Source organism: Alosa sapidissima, chromosome 11, assembly GCF_018492685.1.
Source record: "Alosa sapidissima isolate fAloSap1 chromosome 11, fAloSap1.pri, whole genome shotgun sequence".
NCBI lineage: Eukaryota > Metazoa > Chordata > Actinopteri > Clupeiformes > Clupeidae > Alosa > Alosa sapidissima.
Window position 1 is genome coordinate 11,082,646 of NC_055967.1, and position 24,421 is coordinate 11,107,066.

The 24,421-nt window shown below is 43.8% G+C and overlaps 1 protein-coding gene across 2 annotated transcripts in view; it reads left to right on the forward strand.

Annotated features, from left to right (window-relative positions):
• Positions 1–87: 87 nt before the first annotated feature.
• The window catches only part of hipk3a (homeodomain interacting protein kinase 3a), a 39,069-nt gene continuing 14,735 nt past the window's right edge, over positions 88–24,421 (forward strand). For both annotated transcript variants that reach the window (XM_042111457.1, XM_042111458.1), the window contains exons 1-3: positions 88–542; positions 2,250–3,504; positions 19,858–19,981. In XM_042111457.1, the coding sequence (XP_041967391.1) occupies positions 467–542; positions 2,250–3,504; positions 19,858–19,981 (1,455 nt within the window). In that variant the 5' untranslated portion in view covers positions 88–466. The remainder of the gene's footprint in view (positions 543–2,249; positions 3,505–19,857; positions 19,982–24,421) is intronic.

A 24,421-nucleotide genomic window follows, 5' to 3' on the forward strand; every position in this document is an offset into this window, starting at 1 on the left:
GCCTAAAAACTTGACGTGGTATGCTGATTCTGCAGCTACGCTTCTCAGTGAAGTTGGGTGGGAACAAGATGTTATCTTGGGTGGGAGCAGCGCTAAAGTTATTGGGCGGAACGTGGCGTGCGTGCTAGTAGCTGTAGCTACCTAGTCAGTCAGCAACCAAACCAGCGACGCTGTCTGAACATTAACCAGGGAAGTGGTAGGCGACAGCGGACGGAGGATTGAGTTTGGGCTGTCAGTCTTTTCAGAGTGTAATTATGGGGCTTTTCTCCCCACCAGGACAAACTGGAAGAACATAGTTACAAACCAGTGGTCTTTAACTACAGCATGGGCTCTGTGATTATTTTACTAAAAACTAAAGATGAGAGTTAAACGAAGTTAGAAATGTGTGGGGTTAGGGTTTTGTCGACGCCGATGTCTCCGCTGTTGTCCAGGAGGACAAGATGGCAGCAAGGCAGGCGTACTGAGCATGGTGCGGGTAAAAATTAACTCTTTAACATGTTCGGAGAAGACTGGAGTTCAGATCATCGTAACGGCCTGTGAAGGTACGTAGTTTATCATCAAAATCATGTAGAATAATGAATACCGTGAAAGGAGGTTATAGATTGTGGCTTAGTGCATTTTCCGTTTTCCAGGACCACATTGTAAGTTATGACTATCCAGCTAACGTTAGCTTGCTGGCTGGCCAACTATCTGTGAAGTTGTGAAAATGGATTATTTTACTGGAAGCAAACGTAACAAGCGAGTGATTTATGCTGTGAACGAAGAAGCAGTTGTAAAGATTATGTCAATATTTATTAACATTAACATATATTGGTAGCAAATGAAGGCCTGCTATCGTAACGTTAGCACTTTCAGTCGAAAACAGGCTACGCAGTTAAGTAGCTAGCAAGATAGGAAAGCTAAGTCAAGATGTTAACGTTACTAGCTAACCTTAGCCACTTGGATGAGTTATGTTATGACAAGAATGGTGTCAACACCTCTGTTGTTTTGGATGTCACGTGTGATTCGAGATTAGGCAGTCAACAGATAACTGGTATCTGATTGATATCATATGCTGTCGATGCTTTTCGTAATTCTTCATTGTAACGTTAACATGGCCAACTACATCACCCATCGAGCTATGTGTGGTTAGCTAGCTATTCTGTCGATAACGTTAGCTAGTTAAGTTCACCAAATGCATCAGGGTAAACCACTTCAAACGTGTATTGGGCTTAGGGACATACAGTAGCTCAGTTAGATGCATGTAACTAGAGATTAGAGTCATGTACACTCAGGCAGTTCACTTGGCCTTTCTTACTGTTATTTTTGAAGGGTCGTTTTTGAAACCACCTGTTCCGGTATGCCTTTCAAAATGATCTCGTGTGTACAGGTGACAGTGACACCAGTGGGTTTTGGTTAATCTTCGCAAACTGAAGATGCAAACTGTAATGTTAAATGACTGCCTCAGCTGACTATTGCCGCACTTGCCTTTAAATGTTTAACAAACTCCTTAGGTGACATTGTTTGGCTGAGAAAAAGCTTTAGTTCGCTCCATAGGTTCTGCAAACAAGCCTGACAACACAATTGAATGTCCTATGTTATGCAATGTTTAAAATGTTATCTAAGTAATTCGCAATGACAAGATATTCCAACAATACATATAACAACTGCTTGTGGTTGTGGGTTTCCACTTCTTATGATAAACTAATAGCTTTAAATGCTATCATTACTGTGATTAAAACAGTTATCCGCAACTGAGGTGCTATGCAGCGTTCTGGATTGTTATTATTTTGTCAAGACGCTCTCACTGGTGACCTAGAATGCCAGTAATTGGAAAGGAATGACATTAGGCCTACTTGCTCTCAGTGCCTCAGCTTGTGGAATTATTTTCAATGACTCGATTCAGTTCATTTTAGTGTGATGTGCAAATCAGAAAGATTTTAATATGTAATTTGATGACTTTTGCGTCATGACACTTTTTACATGCCTTGCACTGTGCTTTTCCCTGTTCCTCTGTCATGAGCACAGAATGTTCTACACTGAAGAACTGTTCTGTACTCACTGTACTCTGAATGAGGAATTGTCTGAAAACTGTTCCTCGTTGTGGGTTGTGGAACTTTAGGTTACTCTATAACTGTTGATGTAATTAAGCAGATTTCTTGAGGGTGTTTTGGTGAGAAACAAAGCTGTATTGCCAGTTGCCACCTTGTTTCTGCTTTTTTTTTTTTACACTGAAGTTAGATGTTAAAACTTTGTTTTGTTTTTTTCAGGTATGGCCTCACAGGTTTTGGTGTACCCACCACATGTTTATCAAACCCAGACAAGTGCCTTTTGCAATGTGAAGAAACCCAGAGTTGTGCTCAGTCGCTGTGCATACCATGAAAGGATCCCACAAACATATGTGATAGGCGTTAATCTAGACATTGCAAGCCCAACTAATATTGTCCCTTGTTCAGAGACTGAAGAGTCAACAACTCGTAAAACCCCAGCAGGGCAGGACTCCTTGCAGGCTGTGCCCCAGAAAGTGGTGCCGAGTGAGTACCTGTCATCAGCACTTGACCCCCCTGAAGAAGTTGTTCGCTCACAGGAGGTGGCCTCAGTACAGCAGGGCAGGCCCGAGGGCAGCCGCGGAGTGACGGCAACAGCAGCGGCCGGATCGGACAGAGGAGACAGTGGCCGCAGCAGTGCTGGAGGGGGAGGGCTGCCTTGGCAAGGCGAGGAGGAGGACGGCAGCGAAGACTTGGACACAGTTGACAGGCCTGTGAGATGTGGGCTTAAACGTAAAGGTGGGGCTTTCGAGAACAGTACAAGCGCCATGCAGATAGTAGAGGACTGTTCCGCTCTGCCTGCCATGTTGCAAACTAATGTAGGGACCGCAGCCGGAGGGGCAGCAGCAGCAGCAGCAGCGGTGGTGCCCCTTAAAGAGTGTGGGACTGGGAGTGGGGCCGTGACTGGGACAGCAGAGGGGGACTATCAGCTGGTTCAGCATGAGGTGCTCTGCTCCATGAAGAACACCTACGAGGTGCTGGAGTTCCTGGGCCGTGGAACGTTCGGCCAGGTGGTCAAATGCTGGAAGCGCGGGACCAGCGATATTGTGGCCATCAAGATCCTCAAGAACCACCCATCGTATGCTCGGCAGGGCCAGATCGAGGTGGGCATCCTGGCCCGTCTGAGCAGAGAGAACGCAGAGGAGCACAACCTGGTGCGAGCCTTCGAGTGCTTCCAGCACCGCAGCCACACCTGTCTGGTGTTCGAGATGCTGGAGCAGAACTTGTACGACTTCCTGAAGCAGAACAAGTTCAGCCCGTTGCCTCTGAAGGTTATCCGGCCTGTGCTGCAGCAGGTGGCCACGGCGCTGAAAAAGCTCAAGAGCTTGGGCCTCATCCACGCTGACCTCAAGCCTGAGAACATCATGTTGGTGGACCCAGTGCGGCAGCCGTACAAAGTCAAAGTCATTGACTTTGGCTCAGCCAGCCATGTCTCTAAAGCTGTTTGCTCTACATACCTGCAGTCCCGATATTACAGGTAAGAATGGCAATCCTCTTTGTTCTTTACATTTCCAAAACTTTTTTGTGCATGGTTGTGTGATAATAAGGATAGACAATCCACAGAAATGTTCTTGTAAATCTGTATCATTGCTTACAAATAGCCTAAAGGTTTTGAAATTAAATAATTAACTGTGGGTCTGTTAGATTTTATTATTTTTGCTAAATAATAAAATAAAAATAAACATGCTAAGACTAGGCCCATGTTCTGTGTAGTCAAGCACACTATGAAAACAGGGGGCCTTTAATCACCTTCTGATTCTGAGCAAGTGCCTTCTCACAGTCGCAGTGGTTTTAGCAAAGCAGGTACACCCAAAACTATTCTGTTACACAAACTGCCTAAGGAGCAGACATGTTTACCTGAACAGAATAGCTTTATTGGCATTCTTGTCTTGGTATGCAAAAGAAGAGTTCACAGAGCCTATCCGCAATCTGAAGTTCATGTGGAAAGCATAATGGTGACCTTGCTCGCTGTTCCAAGGCACATTGGCCCTGACATAGCCACGCTCTGCCCCTAGGGCTCTGACGATGTTTATGACCTGAAGTTGCCAGTGGAACTGTGTAGAAGTCATGTCTCAGCTAGTTGGCTTTCCCAGTGTGGCTGTTTGTGTTGTGTTTGTGTGTGTTTTACATAATTGAAGAAATTGTGTTTGAGCGAAGCAATTTGCAGATGAACCTGGTTGTGACACGATGAGAGCCAGGAAGAGTAGCACAGGGCCGACATTCTCCCCTTCCTGTTTCTACTGCTTCATCTATTCTGTAATCAGAGTTCCTTTGCAATCGAGGCTAATATTCACTATTTAAAGCAGCGTTATGAAATATTTTGTCTGAAACTAGCCAGCTTACTACTACAAAGCATACAAAACCATTCAGATGTCACCAACAGTCTAGTTGGCACTAAAAACTTGCCAATGTGTGAACTGGGGTCTTCTGGCATGACAACAGAACAACAGTGCATAGTCTGCAGGGGTCTTGGGAATAACTGGTATGTTTGTAACCTTCGCATGACCATGTACCATCAAAATGAATTTGAAGAGACCAAAATTGGCCTAGTTGTCTACAGAAAGTGGCTAATGTTTTGCATAGTGTTACGTTGCAAACATTGTGCTCTAGGACAAGTGTTCTTGCACCATCAAGCCTACTGAGGCACAACAAAACCCAGAAACGCCACTTCCTCCCCTTAACTCCCCATTCTCTGTTAGTCGGCATTTGGTTTGACTAAGCTTGAGAGGACATTATGTAATGCTGCAGTGAAGTGTAAGGTTAGGTGTTGCGAGTGTGCTCACTGACATGAATGCGATTGGGTAACCAGGGGGAAGCAGATAACAGGAACAGAATAAGTTGAAAGGTTGTGTAGAAATGACTGACCACTTCAGCTTCTCCTCCATAACATGTTTATACAAAAGGGCTAGGTGGGAGTGTTCTAACAGCCTCTGTTGGTCTGTATAGGTCAGTTAGTGGCAACAAGACAAGGAAAATCATGTGGCTTTAATTTACTTAGTTGTTTAAAATCAACTTTTGTTGTCATCTTCAGCAATTGCATTTAAAAACCAAAAAATAATTTTGATTTTATGCTATCATCAACATTTTGTCTCCGCATAGCTCTCGGTAATTGAAATCTTTTTGCTTGTTTTTGCCTGCCTGAAGGTCAGTATTATGTCCCGACTGATAAAGATCAGCGGGGGTTAAGGGTTGGCATGTTCAGTAAGGCAGCCTTCTGCTTCATAGCCCCCAGACTTCTCAGTGTGAGGCTCAGAGGGCCGTAGACCAAACACGATGTAATTCCAGCCAGACAAAGTCTGTGGCTGTTTTTTTTTTTTTTCCTCCCCACATTGTCGCCTTTGCAAGCAGTCTCCAATTCCATAAGCCACAGATGGCACAGTTAGCTTTTCTTTTTTAACAAATGGGCTTCTTAAGGCTTTCTTCATGAGCCTTGATTAAATATGAGCTTGTTCCACGGATAGTAGCCTATTATCTCATGTTGCTTGCACACATGTCTGTCAATACAGTAGGGGAATTTAGGGTTTTGCTGGGTTCCTCTAGCCTAGAAATCTAGATGCACCCTAGCGGCAACAAATTACATTTGCTGCCAGGGCTAGTCTAGCAACTCTCCGTTGGCTTGTGAGCTCGGAAAATTAAACTTCTATCAGGCCTATCAAATCGTGTATAGAGTTGTTAGGCGGGCTTAACATAATGATTGATGGCAGAGTTGCAACGGGTTGGCTTGAATTCCCTGCTACTTGAAAACAAAGAAGATGGATATTGTTGTTGGTGAACAGTGTGACACGAGTTAAGCTTTTTTTAAGTTGGCAAAAGTTTGAACTAGCCAACTAGCTCCGCTGGTGGGAAAACGCATGGGACTCATAGCGCTGTCCTATTGCGTGCAGAGGGAATTTGAAAGACAACCGATTATCCCGCCCCTCGGACTGAGCACTGCGAACGGTGAGTGCCCAGACCCTACATTTTAATGTGGGTCTGGCTCGTCAGGCTAGGGTTCCTCTTGAAAGACTTGCATCAAATTTGCCTGTTTGGGAAGCCTTTTCCACTTGAGTACTTTTAATGTGTCGACAGAGAAGTAGGCTACATCCTTTTCCTGACAAGTTGCCTAGCAAGACAAAATTGTGCATGGTTGTGCATTTCAAAGTGAACAGCGAAGGTGGTTTTCAGACTGATATGTCAGCCTATGGGCCTGTCCACACGGAGACGCTTTTTAGGTTAAACGCAGAGGTTTTGCTTCGTCTTGGCCGAGCGTCCAAACGAATCCTGTAAACACACTGCCCGAAACCGCACTTTTCTGAAACCTGGTCCCAGAGTGGAGAAATCTGAAACCGTAGCCCGTTTGAGTTCGTTTAGACAGCGAAACCGCACATCCTGCTTGCGTATCGATGATGTCATCGCCACACCTCAGCTGCCCTGGACTTGCACTTATAGTATTGCCTAACAATACTAGTTTTCATACATGACATTACCTACGATTACACTCCGTAAGATAAATATCACAACTGATGCTGCGCAGCGCCGATAGCTTATGACTTGGTGGACTGAACACTGTTTTTCCCGGTGTTTTTTTTTTATGCATTCTAGCTACTGTCAGTGACGCGAGAGAACTTAAGTTATTAGGAAAGTGCGGTGTAAGTTTAGGCTACATTAATTTGTGCGTAGTGCCAGTGTCATTAATTTATTTTACATGTCTTACAACATATACATGCATTCACAGTCGAGTGAAATCCGATATAAGCATACAAAGACGCTTAGAACTCACGTTAAGCCGATGGTAGCACACTGAATGCGAATGCACGATTTGATGCAGGCAAAAGTATTGACTGTTACTAACGAAGGTTTTATAGCAATATTATAAATGTGGCGACAGAATAGCCTAGAACTTGGGTAAGCCTTGCGTTTAGTAGCCTAAACTAATGTGAATCACGGACTATCCTACAACCAAAGAAAGTAAAGGTGATTAGTAGGCCTACCTGCGTTAGCCAAATAAAGGACGGGACTGCACCCTTCACAAACCGTAAAATAAAGTGTATTAGTTTTACAGTTGACTACAGTTGACAGTTCACCATCAGTCCACACAAACAATTCTGGTTTCCTTGCACTAGCCATTTCGCCGTAGCCTATTCTGTCTGTTTTTAAAGCGCACGTTTTGCAAGTTTTGGTGAATTTCTGTAGATACAGTGCCACCTATAGGCCTGGGGTATGAAGTAACGTGTTGAGTCGTGTTGAGATGGATCCGTTTGGACGCAAATATTCTTGATACGGTTCCAGGGAAGACGGAGGGAAAAAAGATCGGTTTGGTACGTGTGGACTAGGCCTCTATCTCACTTCTCAGACCTTTCCTCACAACTTGCATATGGGTGGTTTAACATGGCCTTTGTTGGCCGGTATCTTAATACAGGTTTCACACACTAGGCTATATGCCAGAGGGGTATTCCAGAAAGCGGGTTTACTGGCTTAACTGGGTATGTTAACACAGAGTTAGCGGTAAACCTGGGATTTCAGTTCCAGAACGCTCAAATATGATCAGGCTATGTAAGTAACTATGGTAACATAGGCTCTGAACTTAACCTGGTAACCTTTGTCGGTTATTTCAGTGCATGTTCAATCAGGCCGCTATTTTTACACTTGTCACACAATGGCGTTTCATTTTGACGAAGGTCCGATTGACAAAGAAGCACAAAATCATGTAATATTCATCCGTGCAATTCACCGTGAGAGGGCGATAAGACCACGACATCACATGATAGCCTATCCATTCTTTTCCAAACAAGTTTTTCAAGAGCGCTAGAGTTTTTCAGCTGAATCTTAAATATAGGCTACTTGAAAAGCAGCATGGTGGATTAGAATAGAATCAAATAAATCTAGCCTACACCATAGTGGACATTTGTGTTTGGCTCACCAGACAGATGGACAAACAACATCTCAGACACATTGAAGATATAATTAAAACAAGTACAGTACAAAAAAGGGGAAACATAGCCTATAGAAAATTGATAAATAAGTTTAAATATAGCTGTACAGCTCAGCCGGGTATGCATGTTGTCACTAAGTTTGGTTTAGAATGCTGATGGCATTTGGGATAAAATATTTTTTTAATAGGCTACACACGCTCTCCGACTGGGAGTTTTTGTAGTGTTGGAGACGCAGAGCATATCGGCAAGCTGTCGGTCGGTGCGTAAAGTTTTCCTTGCGCTAAAGCAGTCCCTGCGCAACTTCATTCGTTTTCCTGGACACAAACCCACGAGGATCATTAATGTGTAGTTTCACCAACTGGCAGGTCAGCATCACTTATTCAATTTTCCAAATGTGCACTGAAATGTGTCCAATAGGCTACCCATGCCTTCCGACATTCACCCTTCCGATGATGGAGCGCAAAAGTTTAACTTGGCCCACAGCTGCAGAACCCGTGTTAAAATAGAAAATTACATTTGGGATTCTCAAAGAATTCTATGGCCCACTCAATCTGTGACAAGGTAGGCTAGTTTAAGAAAGCATCATTCAAAGCTGTCAATACAATACGTGATGTCCAGTGAATTATTTAATTGTGCTTTTGACATTAAATAGGCTATCCTAAACGTACGCATTTACACGGTCAGTTAGGCTGTTCTCTGCCAAGCAAGGTCTCGGACGCAGGCACTTAAGTATTGCTCTTTTTTTTGTTACAGTTCTCTCCTCGTAAGCCTGGAATACTCCGCCTCTGAAAAATACGGTGCTCTTCGTTTCGCCGGTTTCACTCATTGTTTCGACTCTCAATAGATGATGCCTTTATAAGTTCGCCGTGAATGCGCACAACTCTAGGTTATCTAACACAGGGTTGATTGAACTAACTGGTAACCGGTGTTTTGGAACCGACACCTCGGGTTTAGTCGCCACAGGTTCAGACAACCCAGAGGTTAAGTTTTATCTCAGTGTTTGTTAAACCTCCTTTCTGGAATACCCCTCAGGGCATTTGAATTTATATCCACATTTTCATTTATTCATATTTTCATTATATTCATATGGGAAATTGGACCATACCTACCTAGCTGCATTTACATATAGTCTATTCACTAAGCGAATGGTCTTGAATGCTTAGCCAAAAACGTTCTGGAAAAAACAATCTATCTAATCCATATAGGATTTGAACTTTGGGAATGAGCTTACAGACTCAAGTCAACTTGTGTGTAGACCAATGAAAAGGATTAACCTGGAAAAATCCAAACTCATTCACAAAGTGAATAGAGTCTGGTGACTCATGATAGGGATTCGTTTTCCAACACTTGCAACACATTGTAGCGGGCACTAACTTTGAAATCATTAGTCCAGCCTTACCCATCACATTGAGCAGAGATTCCTAGTGTTACTTCCTGCTTCTCCTAAACAATAACAATAAACCGCATAATTCTAAATTAACAATAAACCGCATAATTCTAAAATCTAAATGTGGTGTTTCTGCATCGCCAACTTAACCAGTTTGAATAGATGCTGAATGAATGCCGATTAATGCCATAGACCGTGGTTTATGGCCTCATTTACCTTTTAAGTTTGACTCCCACAAGTTTAAGGAGACCAGTATGCACTCACTATGATAGCCAGCCGAGACTAATGTCCCAAACTCACATTTTGTCCACCTATTTGATGCATTGTAATTAAGATCTACATAGTTGTTTTTAAGTTGTTTGGGGACAGTTGTGCAAGCCACACTCATGTAGTGCAATATCCAACTGTCAGGCTTTGCTCCTCGCCAGTAACCATTGGTTGCTAAAGTTCCTAGTTCCTTTGACTTAATGTAGGTCTTGGGCATGCCAACTGACCGTCAGTGAACCTGAAACACTGGTTAGGGACCAGGATTGATGAGGTTTTCTGGTTTTGTGTTGGGTGTCCTTACCTTCCATTTCAATGTTGTTATAACCTTTGTGTTGTTTTTATGTCGTTATGTTGATGCAAAAAATCAGTGGTCAAAAACTTGAAACTACACAGAATCCTGGACTACATATTGTTTGATTTGGTTATTGTCCTCATAAGATAATGCTGTAAGCAAAATGTAATCTGTTTAGGGTATGTGTTTATGAGATATGATTTTGGTTGGAGATTGGTTTGGTGGTCTTTGATTAAAGGCTTAGCCCCATATGCCCCTCCAGTGGCTAGAATGACAAGGCTGTTGGCTGAATAATTTACATGCAAGATCAGATGGATGTAGGTCAGCTGTCCTGGAACCAAAGTGGAGTAGTTAGTATTTCAGTGTATGTTAAGCTGGTGTGCCATTTCATATATGGAGGCCACCACGCGCATTACCAGTGTGATTTTAATATGGTGCGGACATTTTGCCTTCTGTTTTGAGGTGTCGTTGTTGATGGTGTGATTTGGCCTTGTTGTCATGTACAGTAGGTTACTGGTTAGACTGATCAGACTGCTTTCTGAGGAAGTGTGTTTTTGGAGCAGTAGATCACTGCCATGAATAAGAGATGCCCATTAGGTTAATCATGCTGCCGGGATACGCTTAGACCCATTGGCTAATCAGAAAGCATGGTAATTGCCCCTGCTGCAGGGTGTACATTAAATTATGCACCCTAGAATTGTAGAAGTTATTTGGAACTCTGAAGACAGTATTGCTGATCAAGTTTGCATTCCACATGCTTATATTGTCCTCCCTAAGCCCTTGGTGGATGAACTAGGCCATAAGTGCCTGCCAAGTTCCTAGAGTCTCTATAATATTCCACCCCAAAGACCTGTTGCGGATATCATTTTCTAAGTCTGTTTTGGGTATCGGTGGGTGATATGATTGAGGTCTGTTTTGGTAATGGTCACACAGCAGCATTCTCCCACGGATTATTACCGCAACAGCACTGTAAAGGAACGCTATGTGTCCAGTTATGTAACATGCCACTCCCGCTTAGCCGCAGCCCGAGTGACGAGGCCCGTGCCTGGGCTGCCTGAATGGCCTCTCTTGTGTGTACACTCAGCAATGCTGCTGCTGCGCGCAGAAGCGGCCCTCTGACCACAGGCATGTTTCTGCCGATACACATGAAGGAGCACTTGACGCTGGCCGGCACATGATTTTTCTGACCCGAGCTGCTGATCCAGACCGTCCGCGGAGCAGTCAAGTGTGCCAAGTGAGCGCTGGAGCTGCTTTTGAGTTTGCTTGCACGCCATGGCCCATATAGGCTAGTTGTGCAATGCGTTTTGAAAAAGCCAGGCAGCTTACTGCTGTGACGAGTGCAAGGCAGGATCTCTCGGCGGAGCCCGGGAGAGATCACAAGCCCGCGCGTGTTGGATCAGAGACGCTTGACTGATGCTAGCTATGAGGCGCGTGGACTGCAGGCTCGCTCCGCTTTCAGATGACGTTCTGAAGTAGTGCAGTCTATCGAGATGAGGGCAGAAACAGTTTTGACTCTCAGACGAACTGCTCTGCTTTTATTGTTTTGTAAAAAACTTAGTCAGTCTGGGCTAGGTCACCGTTGCAGCCGCCTCCCTGGAGATAATTGCTCCCACTGTTAAACAACAACTCTGCTTTTCTTCTGCTTCACCACAGGGCCATGTCTATGCATCAGCCTAGACATTGAGGTTTGACGCTCTGGAGTCCAAAGTCCTTACATGCCCTTGCCTAGTGCCCCTCCCTCAAGCTTGACTTGGTGTTCCCCTTTTTTATCTAATATGTCTGTTGATGTTCAGTATTTTTTTCTCTCCTTTTTCTCTGAAAAGATAAGAACATGTTCACACCAACCTTGTGTAGGGCGAGGCTTTTAAAAGAAAGTCGGCGGTTCAGCAGCTCATCAGTTTTTTTTTAGTTTTTTCTTTCTCGCTGCAAAATACCAACTTCTCACACTACCTCACTGAGTACGTAGAGGCTTAACACATTCTTAGTACAGCCTGTTTCTTTTTTGAACAGATGAGGAACTGAAGCCTTTACAAGGCTCCCTCTGACAGGGCTCCAGGGCCTCAGCTGACCTGGGACCTGTCTCCAGCCATCCAGACAGGGCAGGCCTAATTGGCCAGATTCTTGCAGTAATGAAGGGGCTGCTGGTCTGGTGTTTTGACGGCATAGCCGAGTGTGCAGACTGCTCTCTCTTTCAAGCTGCCGCCTTGCAGGCCGCCACAACATGCACTCGACTGCAGCAGACCACTGGCACCTGACTACTGTTTGTTTTGACACGGCGTCAGCTGCTTCTCTGTTGTTTTGATCTGCACACATGCACCGCTCAGTCTGCTGTGCGTGTTTCACCTGAGGTAGTTATTTTTTTCTTTCCTTTTGTTTTCTTGTCTTTGTCTTTCTTTTTGAAAAGGGGAGAAAGAAACATGGTTGAAAGTGAGAGTTTCTGTCAGTGGAGTAGGAATGGAATGTAACAGGTAACCAGCATCAGAGGCACTCCGTGCGATTCCTCAAGATGCTAAGGTAGCTGTCTGTCTTTTTTATGGGGTTGTCAACTTGGAAACTATTTTTGTGCCTGTGCACCACACCTGAAAATGTGCATACGGGCAAATGTCTTAAGATTTTTTTTTTTTTTTTTCTTTTCTCAGTTCACTGAATTGTTTAAACATGCACCAGATAAGTATAATGACCTTTGAGACTCTTACCCAGACAAATAAAAAAAAAACTGTCCTGACTGCCTTTTCAAGTTTGGGTGTTGAGACAGGCTTGCTGAATAATCCAAGTTTGATGAAAATATCCAAGTGTGTTGCCTCATATATGCTTCCAGTGCAGGCATCCTCTAGTGCCTTTTTGCCCCAGTCTGGTGACCTGTGTGGCCTCTGTGGTACCGGATACCCTTGTACAGGGCTCTATCTACACTAACATTTTTTTCCAGGAGCACTTGTGCGCCCAAGTTAAAAAAATTAGGAGCACAGACAAAAATTTGGGCGCACAGTCAGTTCTGTACTTAACTTACACATAATCTAACATTACACTGCAGCTAACAGTTAAACATGCCAGTGCACCAATTGCGAAGATTAAGAATGACTGACAACATTTAGGCTACAGGAAACAGGATTTTAAAGATCAGTGCCTACTTTATTTTCAGTCTGTTCTATGTTCCTACATTTTGTTAATGTAAAATAATATAATACATTGCCATATTTGCATTTAGCCTGTATATCAAGTATCCTGACAAATGTAGGCTAATTTATTTATTTGTGAATCCATCTGTAGCTAATCCAAATATGCCTGTGGTGACCTATCTGACTGCATACTGAATACTACTACTAAAACAGTCCATTTTCTCTGCCACAAAACCCAACATAGTCTAATCAAGGATATATATATATTTTGTATACTTTTATTTTTTATTTGAAATATCTGCATTGATTGGGGCAGTAGGCAAACGTTAGGCCTACTTTCGTTTTGCACTTCAGCTTGTATTCAGTGTAAACAAACAAGCATGCGTGGAAGCCTGGAGTTGTCAGTAGCGTTCTACCTTTGAATAAAATGGGAGTATTACGGGAGGCTACTTTTGTGCCTGTTCGCTATAGCTATATTTTGCATATTGCAGCCAATACGTCAGCTGGGCTAAAAGGCATGTTGGGTTACCTTTCCTTCTCTCACAGCATTCTCAGAATCTCATCCTGTTCCTCCTATATCCGATGAATTTGGTGGATAGAAGAACTAATTTCTTCAATCTTTGCATCTTGGCTGGCTAGTCTAACTTTCCGCTTTTTCTGCGCGCTCTTGGATTTGATAGAAGCGACTACTAGCGAGTCACAACGCGAAACTGCTAACGTTGATGGGAGGTGTAGTATTTTTTATGCTGCATTCGCGACGTGATTCTATGGTTTGCACCAGTAATGTTTCTCGATGTTGCTGTGTATTTTGTAGACAAACATTGACATGGTTAGAAGTCATTCGCACCAGTGCGCCTAAATATTTTTTTGCACTCGCACGCCATCATTTTTACTCGCATGTGCAAGTGAAATGGGCGCACTGTAGAGCCCTGCCCTTGTAGGCATGTCTGATGAGGCCGCCTGGCGTGTGAAACGTGAGCCAATCCAACCCTGGTCTGATGGTTACCCCACTGTACAGCGGTAGGGTATCTGTTGAAGGGATTTGCATGAACGGTCAAAGGGCTTGCCTTACCATCTCACCCCATGGCAATTGCAGGTATCAACCTGATGACACCATCTCGAGCATAGTGGAGTAATATGGCAACTTAATAATTCAGCTCAAGCTCTAGTTATGAGAGGGTTAGTCTAGATGAGTTTATTTTAGATTGTGACTTTATTGTTGGCTTCATAGAGACCATTTGGCCTTAGATTAAATCCACATTGTGTGTGTGTGTGTGTTGCCTAATATTGTTGATGTTTGACCTCAACAGTCAATCAAATGATCCCCGTCCATCTGAAGCACTGTGTTGATTGGGTCACTTTGTTGATTGGGTCACTGTGTTGATTGGTCACTGTGTTGATTTGGTGATTGTGTTGGTTTACCTTCAGCAGATTTAGACCATGTCACTAGGGACTACAGTGCATAGTATCGGAGAGCAGGTCACAGAGGGCAACACGTTTAGTGTTATCTCCCCATAGAAGACCTAGTCCATCTGAAAAAATTTGTTCACTTTGCCATTAATAGTCCAGCATGATTCTAGAAGAGCTTGGTCGATGAGACTCTTTAAAGCACCGACAGCCATGATTACATTTATATGACTTTATATGAGCCTATTTCTAAGCTTTCCACCAAAGCTATGGAAGGCTTTTATGAGCATTTTATTCCCATTTCTAATTTAATTGCTGACCAATTTTTATTTATTTTTTTCACTGCCATGATATTTGCCATAGTTGGATGTTTACAGTTTGGTCTATGGATTTCTATTCAGGAAATGCCTAGTCCATACAGTATGTTCTCAAATTCGGGAAATGTTTGCCTGCTGCTGATCCTGTAAAGTGCTGTGCAAGACCACCGTTGTGCTGCCCATTGTGTGGGCGGCTTCTAGAAAGCCTGTCCACACCGGTCCACACCAGCCAGGGGTCAGCTATGAGCAATATGCCCTTGTTCCCATTAGGTGCTCTACCTCCAGGCTGAGGCAACAGACTCCGTCAGACAAAGGTCATGTTATCCTGGCATCTCAGGTTTCGCTCTAGTTTCTCTTTTGAATGAAAAAGAGAAGTGGTGCTTGCCTGCATCGTGCACTTCTGCAGAGGTCTCAAGTAGTTCCCCTCTAGTGTCAGATTACTGTACTGGCATTTGCTTTGATGTATGAACCTTACATTTAGATTATAATATTTTCAAGAGAAGGTTCAGATAGTGCAGCCTACATCACCTGGATGGTTTTCTGTCTAGCCTCAAGACATGTTGTGTATCCATCCAAGTATCAAGTGTTTTTTTTTTTTTTTTTTTTTTTTTGTTTTGTTACAAATGTAGCCTTGCTTGCATTAATTGGGGTTGTGTTCTGCCATAGAGCTGGTTTCGCCAGTGTAACAGACACGTCTTGGCAAGCATCGGCAGCATCACATGTACTTACAGCTAATCCATTAGACCAACACATTACTATTGAAGCAGAGCTGGTTACAGAACATGGAAATGCAGGTTCCTCCTACACGCTTTAAAGTAAACTGTCAAAAAAGCCCAAATGCAAACCATCTAGTATACCAAGCCCCAAAAAGAAGCAGCTGCAGCATATCTTTGTTGTTTTTTTTTGTTTTTTTTAAGTTAACATGAAGCAGGTGGAGTTGATTAACGTTAGATAAGCTGCTGGTTGGGTGGGATGTTTTGGCTCCCGGACAGCGCCTAGTAACACAAGCCTCTTTTTTATCTCTGGAGTTCTGGAGAAGCGGCGGAGGCTGAGTGGCATTAGCTCTCCTGGCCCTTCCAAACCTGCCCGTCCCTCTGTCCAAATCTGCTGCGCTGAGGCTGGGCCAGTGCTGAGCCGGAGCCTGGTTGTGTGCCGGGGCCCTGGGTGGAGGTGTCCCCTCTGCTCATGTTTGTTTTTCAGCCCTGGGCCCTCTGCTGACCGGTCTGGGTGGGGGTCTTATTGGAAAGGGCTTAGTGATCTAATCCCTCCTACCCCCGGCACAGATCCCTGTTGGTCAGACCCCTGTGTTTTTGTGCTAAAGGGGGAGGTGATGCTCCACTCCCTCTTGAACAGCTGCGCCCAGTGCCTGCTCCTCCGTAAGCAAGGGGATCTCGTCGTGACCGTCCCGACTAGAGGTCAAACTCGGAGATCCTACCCCCTGCGGTTGGCCCAGTATCCCCGACAGCCCAGAGGAGAGCTAATTATCCCGCCACCACCACACGCTCAGCAAGACGGGTAGGCAGGAAACCGTTGGATGTGCAGGCCACAGGGGTCTGGCCCGCCCTGGAGCTACCACGCGGGGGCTCAGAGTTCTCTCTCCAGCCACATTCCACAGAGTTTGAGATTTCCTGGCAGTTTCAGTCAACATCCTAATTCCAGGTTTCCTCCATCCAAAAACAAGAAAAATAGACAAAAAAAAGAGAATGAGAATGTGAACTTGCTGAACTTCTTTCTGAAGCCACTGCGATCAGGCCGTGCTCTGGCACTGGAGGAGGATGTGGCTGGTACTTCTGCTTTGGTCATGGCTATTTATTTGTCAAGGCAGATCCGTATCCTGAGTGACTTTATCTGCTCGTTGCTGTGCTGTTCAAAGCTTGTGTGGTTGCCTTTGGCTAAGCCTCGCTGTCAACAGGATACCACCTCTGATAATGCACAAGAGCCTCTTAAGAAGCTGCCTTGTCATACAGGCTCTGGCAACCGTGCGTCTGCTTGATTTCTTTTAAATGAGCTTGGAGCTTTTTGTCATTTGTCATGCAGTATGTGCTTCCTCTTAAAGGAGCTCGTCAATTTACACTTCTTCACTGTCAGTTTCGGTGTTCATTTTTCAAGAACGTTCCATGTGTGATTCTGTGTCTCCATCCCCCTGTCTGGTGTGTCCCTTGTGCGCCCATCTTCCCTGAGAACAATTGTTAGGTGAGAATGGAACGTGTCGGGCGACTGCATCATGGGTGACCTTAGGGCTCCACGATTATGGCCAAAATGATAATCACGATTATTTTGATCAATATTGAGATCACGATTATTTATCACGATTATTAATTCATTTTGTTTTCCCTTAAACATATTGGACTTGCTATCTGGCTCACCCAAATTCTTCCCCTCACATTTACTCCAAAAATGACTGCAAATATAGATTGACTGTGACTTCCAAACTAATTTTTTGAGCGTGCTACTTTGTTAATATTTGGGGAAACATTACCAACAACAAAGTAATTTTGTTGTAGAAAATTAATTTCTTAAGAAATACTGTTAATTTGATGCTTTTTAATTAATTTATAAATGATGCACTGTCACTTTACCTTTGCCAGCTCCACTCAAATAGCCTATGGCTAGTGCTGTGCCTATGGCTGTGCCCGCTCACAGTTTTTGTAAATGGTCAGTAGTGGGAACTACTGTTGCCATTGCGCTCTCTCCCTCTCGTGCATGCTCAAATGCGTTCCCAATTAAATGCATAACATAGTTAGATCTGCTGCAATGGAGATGCAACACGCTGTTTTGACATTGACAATTTAAACGTTCTTTAGGAAGAGTGTAAAGCAGTTTGCAGTAGCCTAAAGTTAACCACAACGTCGTCTATCGCTGGAAAAAAAATAGCGAGCGGCCTATGATAACCTAATTAAATGCTTGGCAGGCCGGATTAAAGTGTGGCGGGCCGGATCTATGATAAACTAATAAATGCTCGGCGGGCCGGATTTAAGTGCGTGGCGGGCCGCAGTTTGGACACCCCTGGTTTAGTCATTCGTTGATATGTAAAAGACTGACGTGTAGGCTACATTTTCATTATTGTTCACTCATTTTGAGTAGGCTGTGTCTTGAAACGCATATGCATTGTAGGTTGCACATGTAGCTTATAAAATACATGAATATAATTCACAGATCCCTGTGTAGTCTTATTATAGGCTATATCGGAGGAAGCAAACAAGGACTAAAAGTTAATGTGATAAAAAGGCATGTGTGGTTTACGTCGTGTGATGTGTTTTACGGTATGAGTTGAGAGCCCTGCTTTGCTTATGTTGGTTAACTTCACTTGCCTGAAATCCGAAATGTTTTCGAACAACGGATGATCCATTTCGAGGGACAAGCTCTTGCCTTCTGCTGTGCCACACATTTGATTTTTAATCGTCATTTTTTTGTATAGTCTAACTAGCCTACTAATAGTTAACATGCTACTAGTCCAAAGTGCATCCAAACTGAGCAGTGCAGGGAACAGCTGTCATTGGTAGGCTGCATGCAGGCACATGGTCAGACAGGTTTAAGTAGCGCTTGATTTGTTTTGTAGCGGAGTGTTCTATGGGTTGCCAGGTTGGTTCTAGTTGGTTGGTAGAGCACGCATTTTTAATATCGCTCGATCACGCAAATTTGATCGTGGGAAGCCAAAATCGTGATCGTGATAGACCTCATGCGTCACCTTGTCATTATCCACCTCTCATGGCTGCGTCTCTGCGTTGTGTAGAGGTGGGTCGGTCGCGAACGAACTAGTTTGTTCGAATGGGTCTTTAAAATGAATGACCTGAACTGGTTCGCCTTTCCTTTTCTTGTTCGTTCTTTCGTTCGTCGCTGAATCACACTGACCTAGTGCTGCTGTGAATGCCTATGGCCCAGCTTCTTAAGGCGAGAGCCAAACCAATCTTATGCTGTTGTCTGTATTATTTCTAAAACATTCTCATCGAATTAGCCAATGAGGGGCATGAAAGCATAGCAACTGTTTCCATGAAAAAAAACAAATGGGCTAGTGAGACTAGTGGGAGAGCATAAATAACGATAATGGTTTACATTAACAATTCCATTTTGCATTTCAATATTGGCATTTACATTTAAATATCTGTCTAATGGTAAATGCATGCTGTCTTTGTATTTTGTGTGTCATGCCAGGTTAATAAATGTCTCTTCAATCTGTCTCGTTAGTTCGTTCGTTCGTTCACACGCCAAGACCCCCCACCTGTTTCACTTCGGTCTGTTGTTCTCGTTCAGGCAGTCACTCGTTCTTGGCTAGAAGCAGAGTGATCATGGCTCTGTAGCCTAGGCAAAATGGGGACTTGAAACCTTTTAATCAATATAATCTTTCTGCCAAGCCTTTAAACATGTTTGTCGACATAGCCTACTGGGTCTTTGTTCCTTTATGAATGAACACATTTTTAAAAAAGAAATGAGCTGTTCTAGCTGTAGTCTACTCTATTTACCTTCAATATGTCAATTTAATGTCAAGGTGAATGAACACATTAGCTACTGCTGTTTTGTCTAAAAGTACACATAATCATGAAGTTGCAGCTATATATTTGCCGCTACAATTAGTGTTGTGTTGACCGTTTGACACAAACGAGGAGCTGAGAACCTGCATTCCATGATTCACCGCTGAACTACGTTGTAGGCTACTGGAAATGCGACTGAACGAACAAACAAACGATTCAGAATGAATCATTTTGGCAAACTGAACGACGCAAACTGTGTCATGAGAACAAACGACAAAATCCACCTCTAGCGTTGTGTGGAGCCGTTGCTAGGCAGCTGATGAGTTGTCCTTCCTCATCGTCACGTTAGATGTTGCGTTGTACCAGCTAGTCTGAGCCAGTCTGTCTGAGCCGAAGCTTACCGGAGACATGACTGAATTCCTAATAAAAGGATGCTGTCACTGATGTTTCATTGAAACAGAAACGGGTCGTAATAAAAAATGCTTTGAGATTAAAGGGAAACACCCATGTATCATCAGTGATCACAGCAGTCTTTCAGTCTTTGCATAACCCCAGTCCTATGCTTCATGTCCTTTTAGAATGTGATGTGTCACGCTATTTATCACCCTTTCAAATGAATCATTTCTTTTGTGTGTGTCTCTCTCTTCTCTGTGTTCTGTGCAGGGCTCCAGAGATCATCCTCGGACTGCCTTTCTGCGAGGCCATCGACATGTGGTCTTTGGGCTGCGTGATGGCAGAGCTGTTCCTGGGCTGGCCGCTCTACCCCGGAGCACTGGAGTATGACCAGGTAAGAAGGCACCGGAAAAGAGGCCTGCGTAATGTCAGAGGCCACATGATTAGCCGGTGTTTTGGCATCATACCCATTATAGCTGTAGAGTGTGTCCAGTGTCTTCAGTACATATTAAACATACTCACAGGCTCCTTTTGTCACTTGGATTGTTTCAGGTGTATTTAAAATAGATCTCTTGCACCTGTGCTGAATTAACAGTATTTTAGCGGTCAGCTTTATCAATAAATTAATGGCAGAAGCTTGCCATGGCAGCACTTTTTCAGAGCTGCCATAGAACTCCGATACATAGAACACAACACACTAGCTTGGCAGTTCTAGGACTAGTTGGCTGTCAAATCGCCAAATACTTGGAGCACACACACACGCGCGCACACACACACCTCTATCAACTCAGTGTGCACCATCAGCAGGTTCTTATCTCAGTGCTCTCGCTGTGTTTGTACAGCGTTGCGGCAACTAGGAGTTTTGTCTACTACTAAAATCACTAGCCGGTACTGTAGGCAGCGATCAACTAGTCATAACGAGAATGGCTAAAGTCGAAACGGGCTTATCATCCAACGTATGGAAGTACTTCACTGAAAATGAGACCTGTTTCACACTGACTTTACACTTGCATACAGCTTTACACAACTTACTTAAGAACATGGATATGGAAAACGCCTACTGTCCACGGGGGGGGTGTAACAAAGTGGTAGAGTAGTAAAGCGTACATGTACTATAATACAGAACTTTGTTTCAAGTACAATCTCGTTCTTAAGTTACACAAACAGTCTACATTCTGTTGCCTAAACTGACTGTTGGTGAGCTTTGGAAGTTTAACGCTCAAGAGCCAAGTTCAACGCTACCACTCCAACTGTTCCGCTGCCGAACCATAGCGAAATCTGCCGCTTGCCAATGTGATCCCCGCCTAACCAGTAATGTTCGCACCAGCTCTGGTACATAACGACTAGTTGACAACTATTATGAAAAATTTGTCAACTAGTAAAACTCAAAACCCGGACTGGCAACTTTATAATATCACTGTACAGTAACACCCCGTCTGGCCTAAACACAGTTTATCTAACCCCCAACTGAGAGTGTGTGATTGTGTGTGTGGGTGGAAGGCTACGGGATGGTTGAAAGTGAAGTGAGGTGTGGTAAGCTAAAGGGAATGAAAGGCCAGTCATTGCTGGGCCACCCCTGTCTCTGCCTGTCTGTACTGTGATCTTGGCTGCTGTCACGTACGGCTACGAGCTTTATGAAAAGTCATGGTCTGTTTAAAGCAAATGCTAGCAGCCTGAACAAGAACTCCAGACTGACTGCATTGCTGTTATCAGTTGTCATGATAATTAGGCAATGCACAGTTTGTGCACAGTTTGACCTAGCAGGGGGATCCTGTCAGCTGCCAGAAAGTCAACTGGCTGAGCACTGAATGTGTGTGTGTCATCTGTACCAGGCATGTGACGGGTGCTGAGCATCTTGGCTTGGCATCCACACAAAACCTCAAGTGCTGCTAACACACAGCTGTGTTTGCCCAGTCAGCAAACGGCTACCGTCTACCATGTCTCACTACTACACTCTACCACAAAACCCTGGCCTTTTTAAAGGGAGGGAAAGCACCTGGTAGCACCTGTTGTTCTGCTGTTGTTTGTGGGTGAGTGGTAGACTATATTTCTGTATAAGTCAGGCCATTGTTATAACAGGCCGCTGACAATGACGACAGGTTTTGTGCTTCACGTCTTTCCGAATATCACGCCGCTGCAAGTAGCCTAGTGCAGGGGTCCCCAACCTTTTATGTACCATGGACCGGTTTTGATTCCTATTTTTTTTTTCACGGACCGTCGGGGGGCGGTGGGGGTCAGGGTTCCATGTTCCATATTCCATATGTGTTGTGCATGCATTACTTGAAAAGAACTAGCTCCAGTTATGTATGAACAGTGAAGGTAACAATCTCTTAAACATGTGAAAAACGTGAACTTGAAGAAGTGAAAATTGAACAATATGAACTATGAATATTGAACAACTTGAAGCTACATCTGTAAGTGTGAACATGATTAACAAAATATGGGAACAAAACATGGGAACTAAACGTGCATTACGAATATAATCAGTGGGAGCCCAGTGCTTGTTTCCCTGCAACAAGAAGGTTCCATCTGGGGGTGATGGAAGACAGTGACACCCTCAGTGTCCAGTCAATTGCGCAATTTGGTCTTAGTTGCAGTCATTGCCGAAAACCCGGCCTCGCATAGATACGTGGTGGGAAATGGTAGCAACGTTTTCAGCGCTTTTGCGGCTATCTCGGGATATTCTGCTTTGGTTTTGATCCAAAAACCCGCCAGAGAGGTTTCCTTATACACACTCCGTCATTTGCAATTTCGATCAACTGCTCTTCCTCCTGCGCTGACAAGTTAGGACTATTCGGGATATTGACAAATGGGTTGCGGACCCACTCATTGGTTTGCCGTGGATCTTTGGAGGATGGGAAGTACTGCTCACTAAAATGTGCAGCTAACGGTGACCTTTTTTTCTGTAAGAAATCTCTGCAGCGGCTCTCGCAACTCAAACACTCTGGCCAGTGACCTGCTAAAGATGCTTGTTTTTTGTTGCTCATTCTAGCAGTTTAGCTTACTTCGTGTGACACTACCGTTCGCCAAGAAGGTGAAGTGAGCTGACCTGAGGCTGCGCAGCGCTGAAGGCAATATGTAAAAGTGTTGAAGGCGGGACAGACAGACGTAAGAAAATAGACCTTGCAAAATGCAAACATGCGTGCAATCAAACAACTGCATATAGGCCTATGTCATGTAAAAACGTGACATTATTGCGAATTAAATTTAGTTTAGTTTGCATGCATTTTTTTTTAAACTCATGTCGTAGGCTACGGCCCGGTGGTTGGGGACCGCTGGCCTAGTGGGCCTATTCCGTTTATTTAATTGAAAGTGAAAGCAGTCGGGGCGCGTTGATCAGCTGCGTTCTGAAGAATGTTTGATTCAAGTTCAGTGTGAGTGTGTGTGGCGAACTAGTTTCTCAGCAGAAGCCATGAAACAGTACAGGTCAACAAATTGATTTAAAGACATTATGTATGAAGTTTTTTTCTCGTTTTGGCTTTGCATCGGGTTCGCTGTCAGGATTTTCCGATAATGAATCTCGTCATGCTGCGCGTGTAAGCTGTGCTTGAAGTTAACTGTGACAGACTAGCCTAACCTTACAGGTTTTCATAGTTTTAACCACAAAGCCTGTCTACCTTAGGCCTACTACATTGTTTAGTTTACCTTGTCATTTACGCGTTTGTCCAGCCGTTCACCTCGGTGAACCTTGCGCCCCTTGTCTAAAACATATTTCAGGATGCCATCTCACCAATTTAAAGGCACAGTCCGCATTTTAACCTTAGCTCTCCATTTAGTGTGAGCGCTTTTAAAACTAGTGTTGTAGCCGGTTAGCCTACACCAGTGGTCCCCAAACTTTTTCTTCCGAGGGCCAGCTTACTATGCCTGGCTCTAAGAGAGGGCCAGAGACTCGGAGTATATCAGTAACCATAAATAGCTTAGTGCTGTGAACAACAGCAGTCTACCTTAGTTGAATATTCCATTACATTTAATCTATAGGCTAAACAGCGCCAAAATAACCACCAGTGGACAAAAAGAGTATTACATGTGTACTGTTAAGACTCGCCATAGAGAATGAATAGGGAAATTACGGAGGTTATAGTTTGACAATGTCGTACTCCCGTGCGGGCTGGTTGCTATATACCACGGACATGTTTTGGGGGGCCACCCAAAATGAGGTGGCGGGCCGTAGTTTGGGGACCACTGGCCTACACAATCCTGGTGCAGTAGCTTAAAACAGAGCCTACCATTTATTTTAGGAGGAGAGGTGTAGGACCTACAGTGTTACTTTGGGAGGAGAGGAATCGATGTAATTTGATTTTCTTTGGAACTGAAATATCAACAATGCTACAGAGGTGGAAAGTAACTGTATAATTACATTTACTCACGTTACTGTATTGAGTAGTTTTTTTGTGTTTAAGTAGTTTTTAAAAATGGTACTTTTATTTTTACTTGATTACCTTTTGAGTGAAGTATTGTACTTCGCTACATCACAAATCCCATCCGTTACTGAGTAAAAAAAAAAAAGTTAAGCCTAACGACTAGAACCACTACAATGATCAGCATGTGGATCATGAGAGAAGCCTACCTGTAACCTAGGAACTGTATTTTTCGCTCTTTCAATGGGTTGTCTCAGTTCTATTGCGGAGACCTTCAAGAAGTTTAACACCATGGGATTTCGTGTCTTTACGTGTGTGCTCACCTTTCTTTAGAAAGAAGTTTATTAGCAGCTGTTTCCCCTCATTTTGATCTGTCTTTTTCCTGTTTTTGCCTTTTGTTTTTTTGGTAATCCAGCTTGGTTTTCTTGGAGAAAGACATTGTACCAGCAGCACAACAATTAGCTGTCCATTAGCGA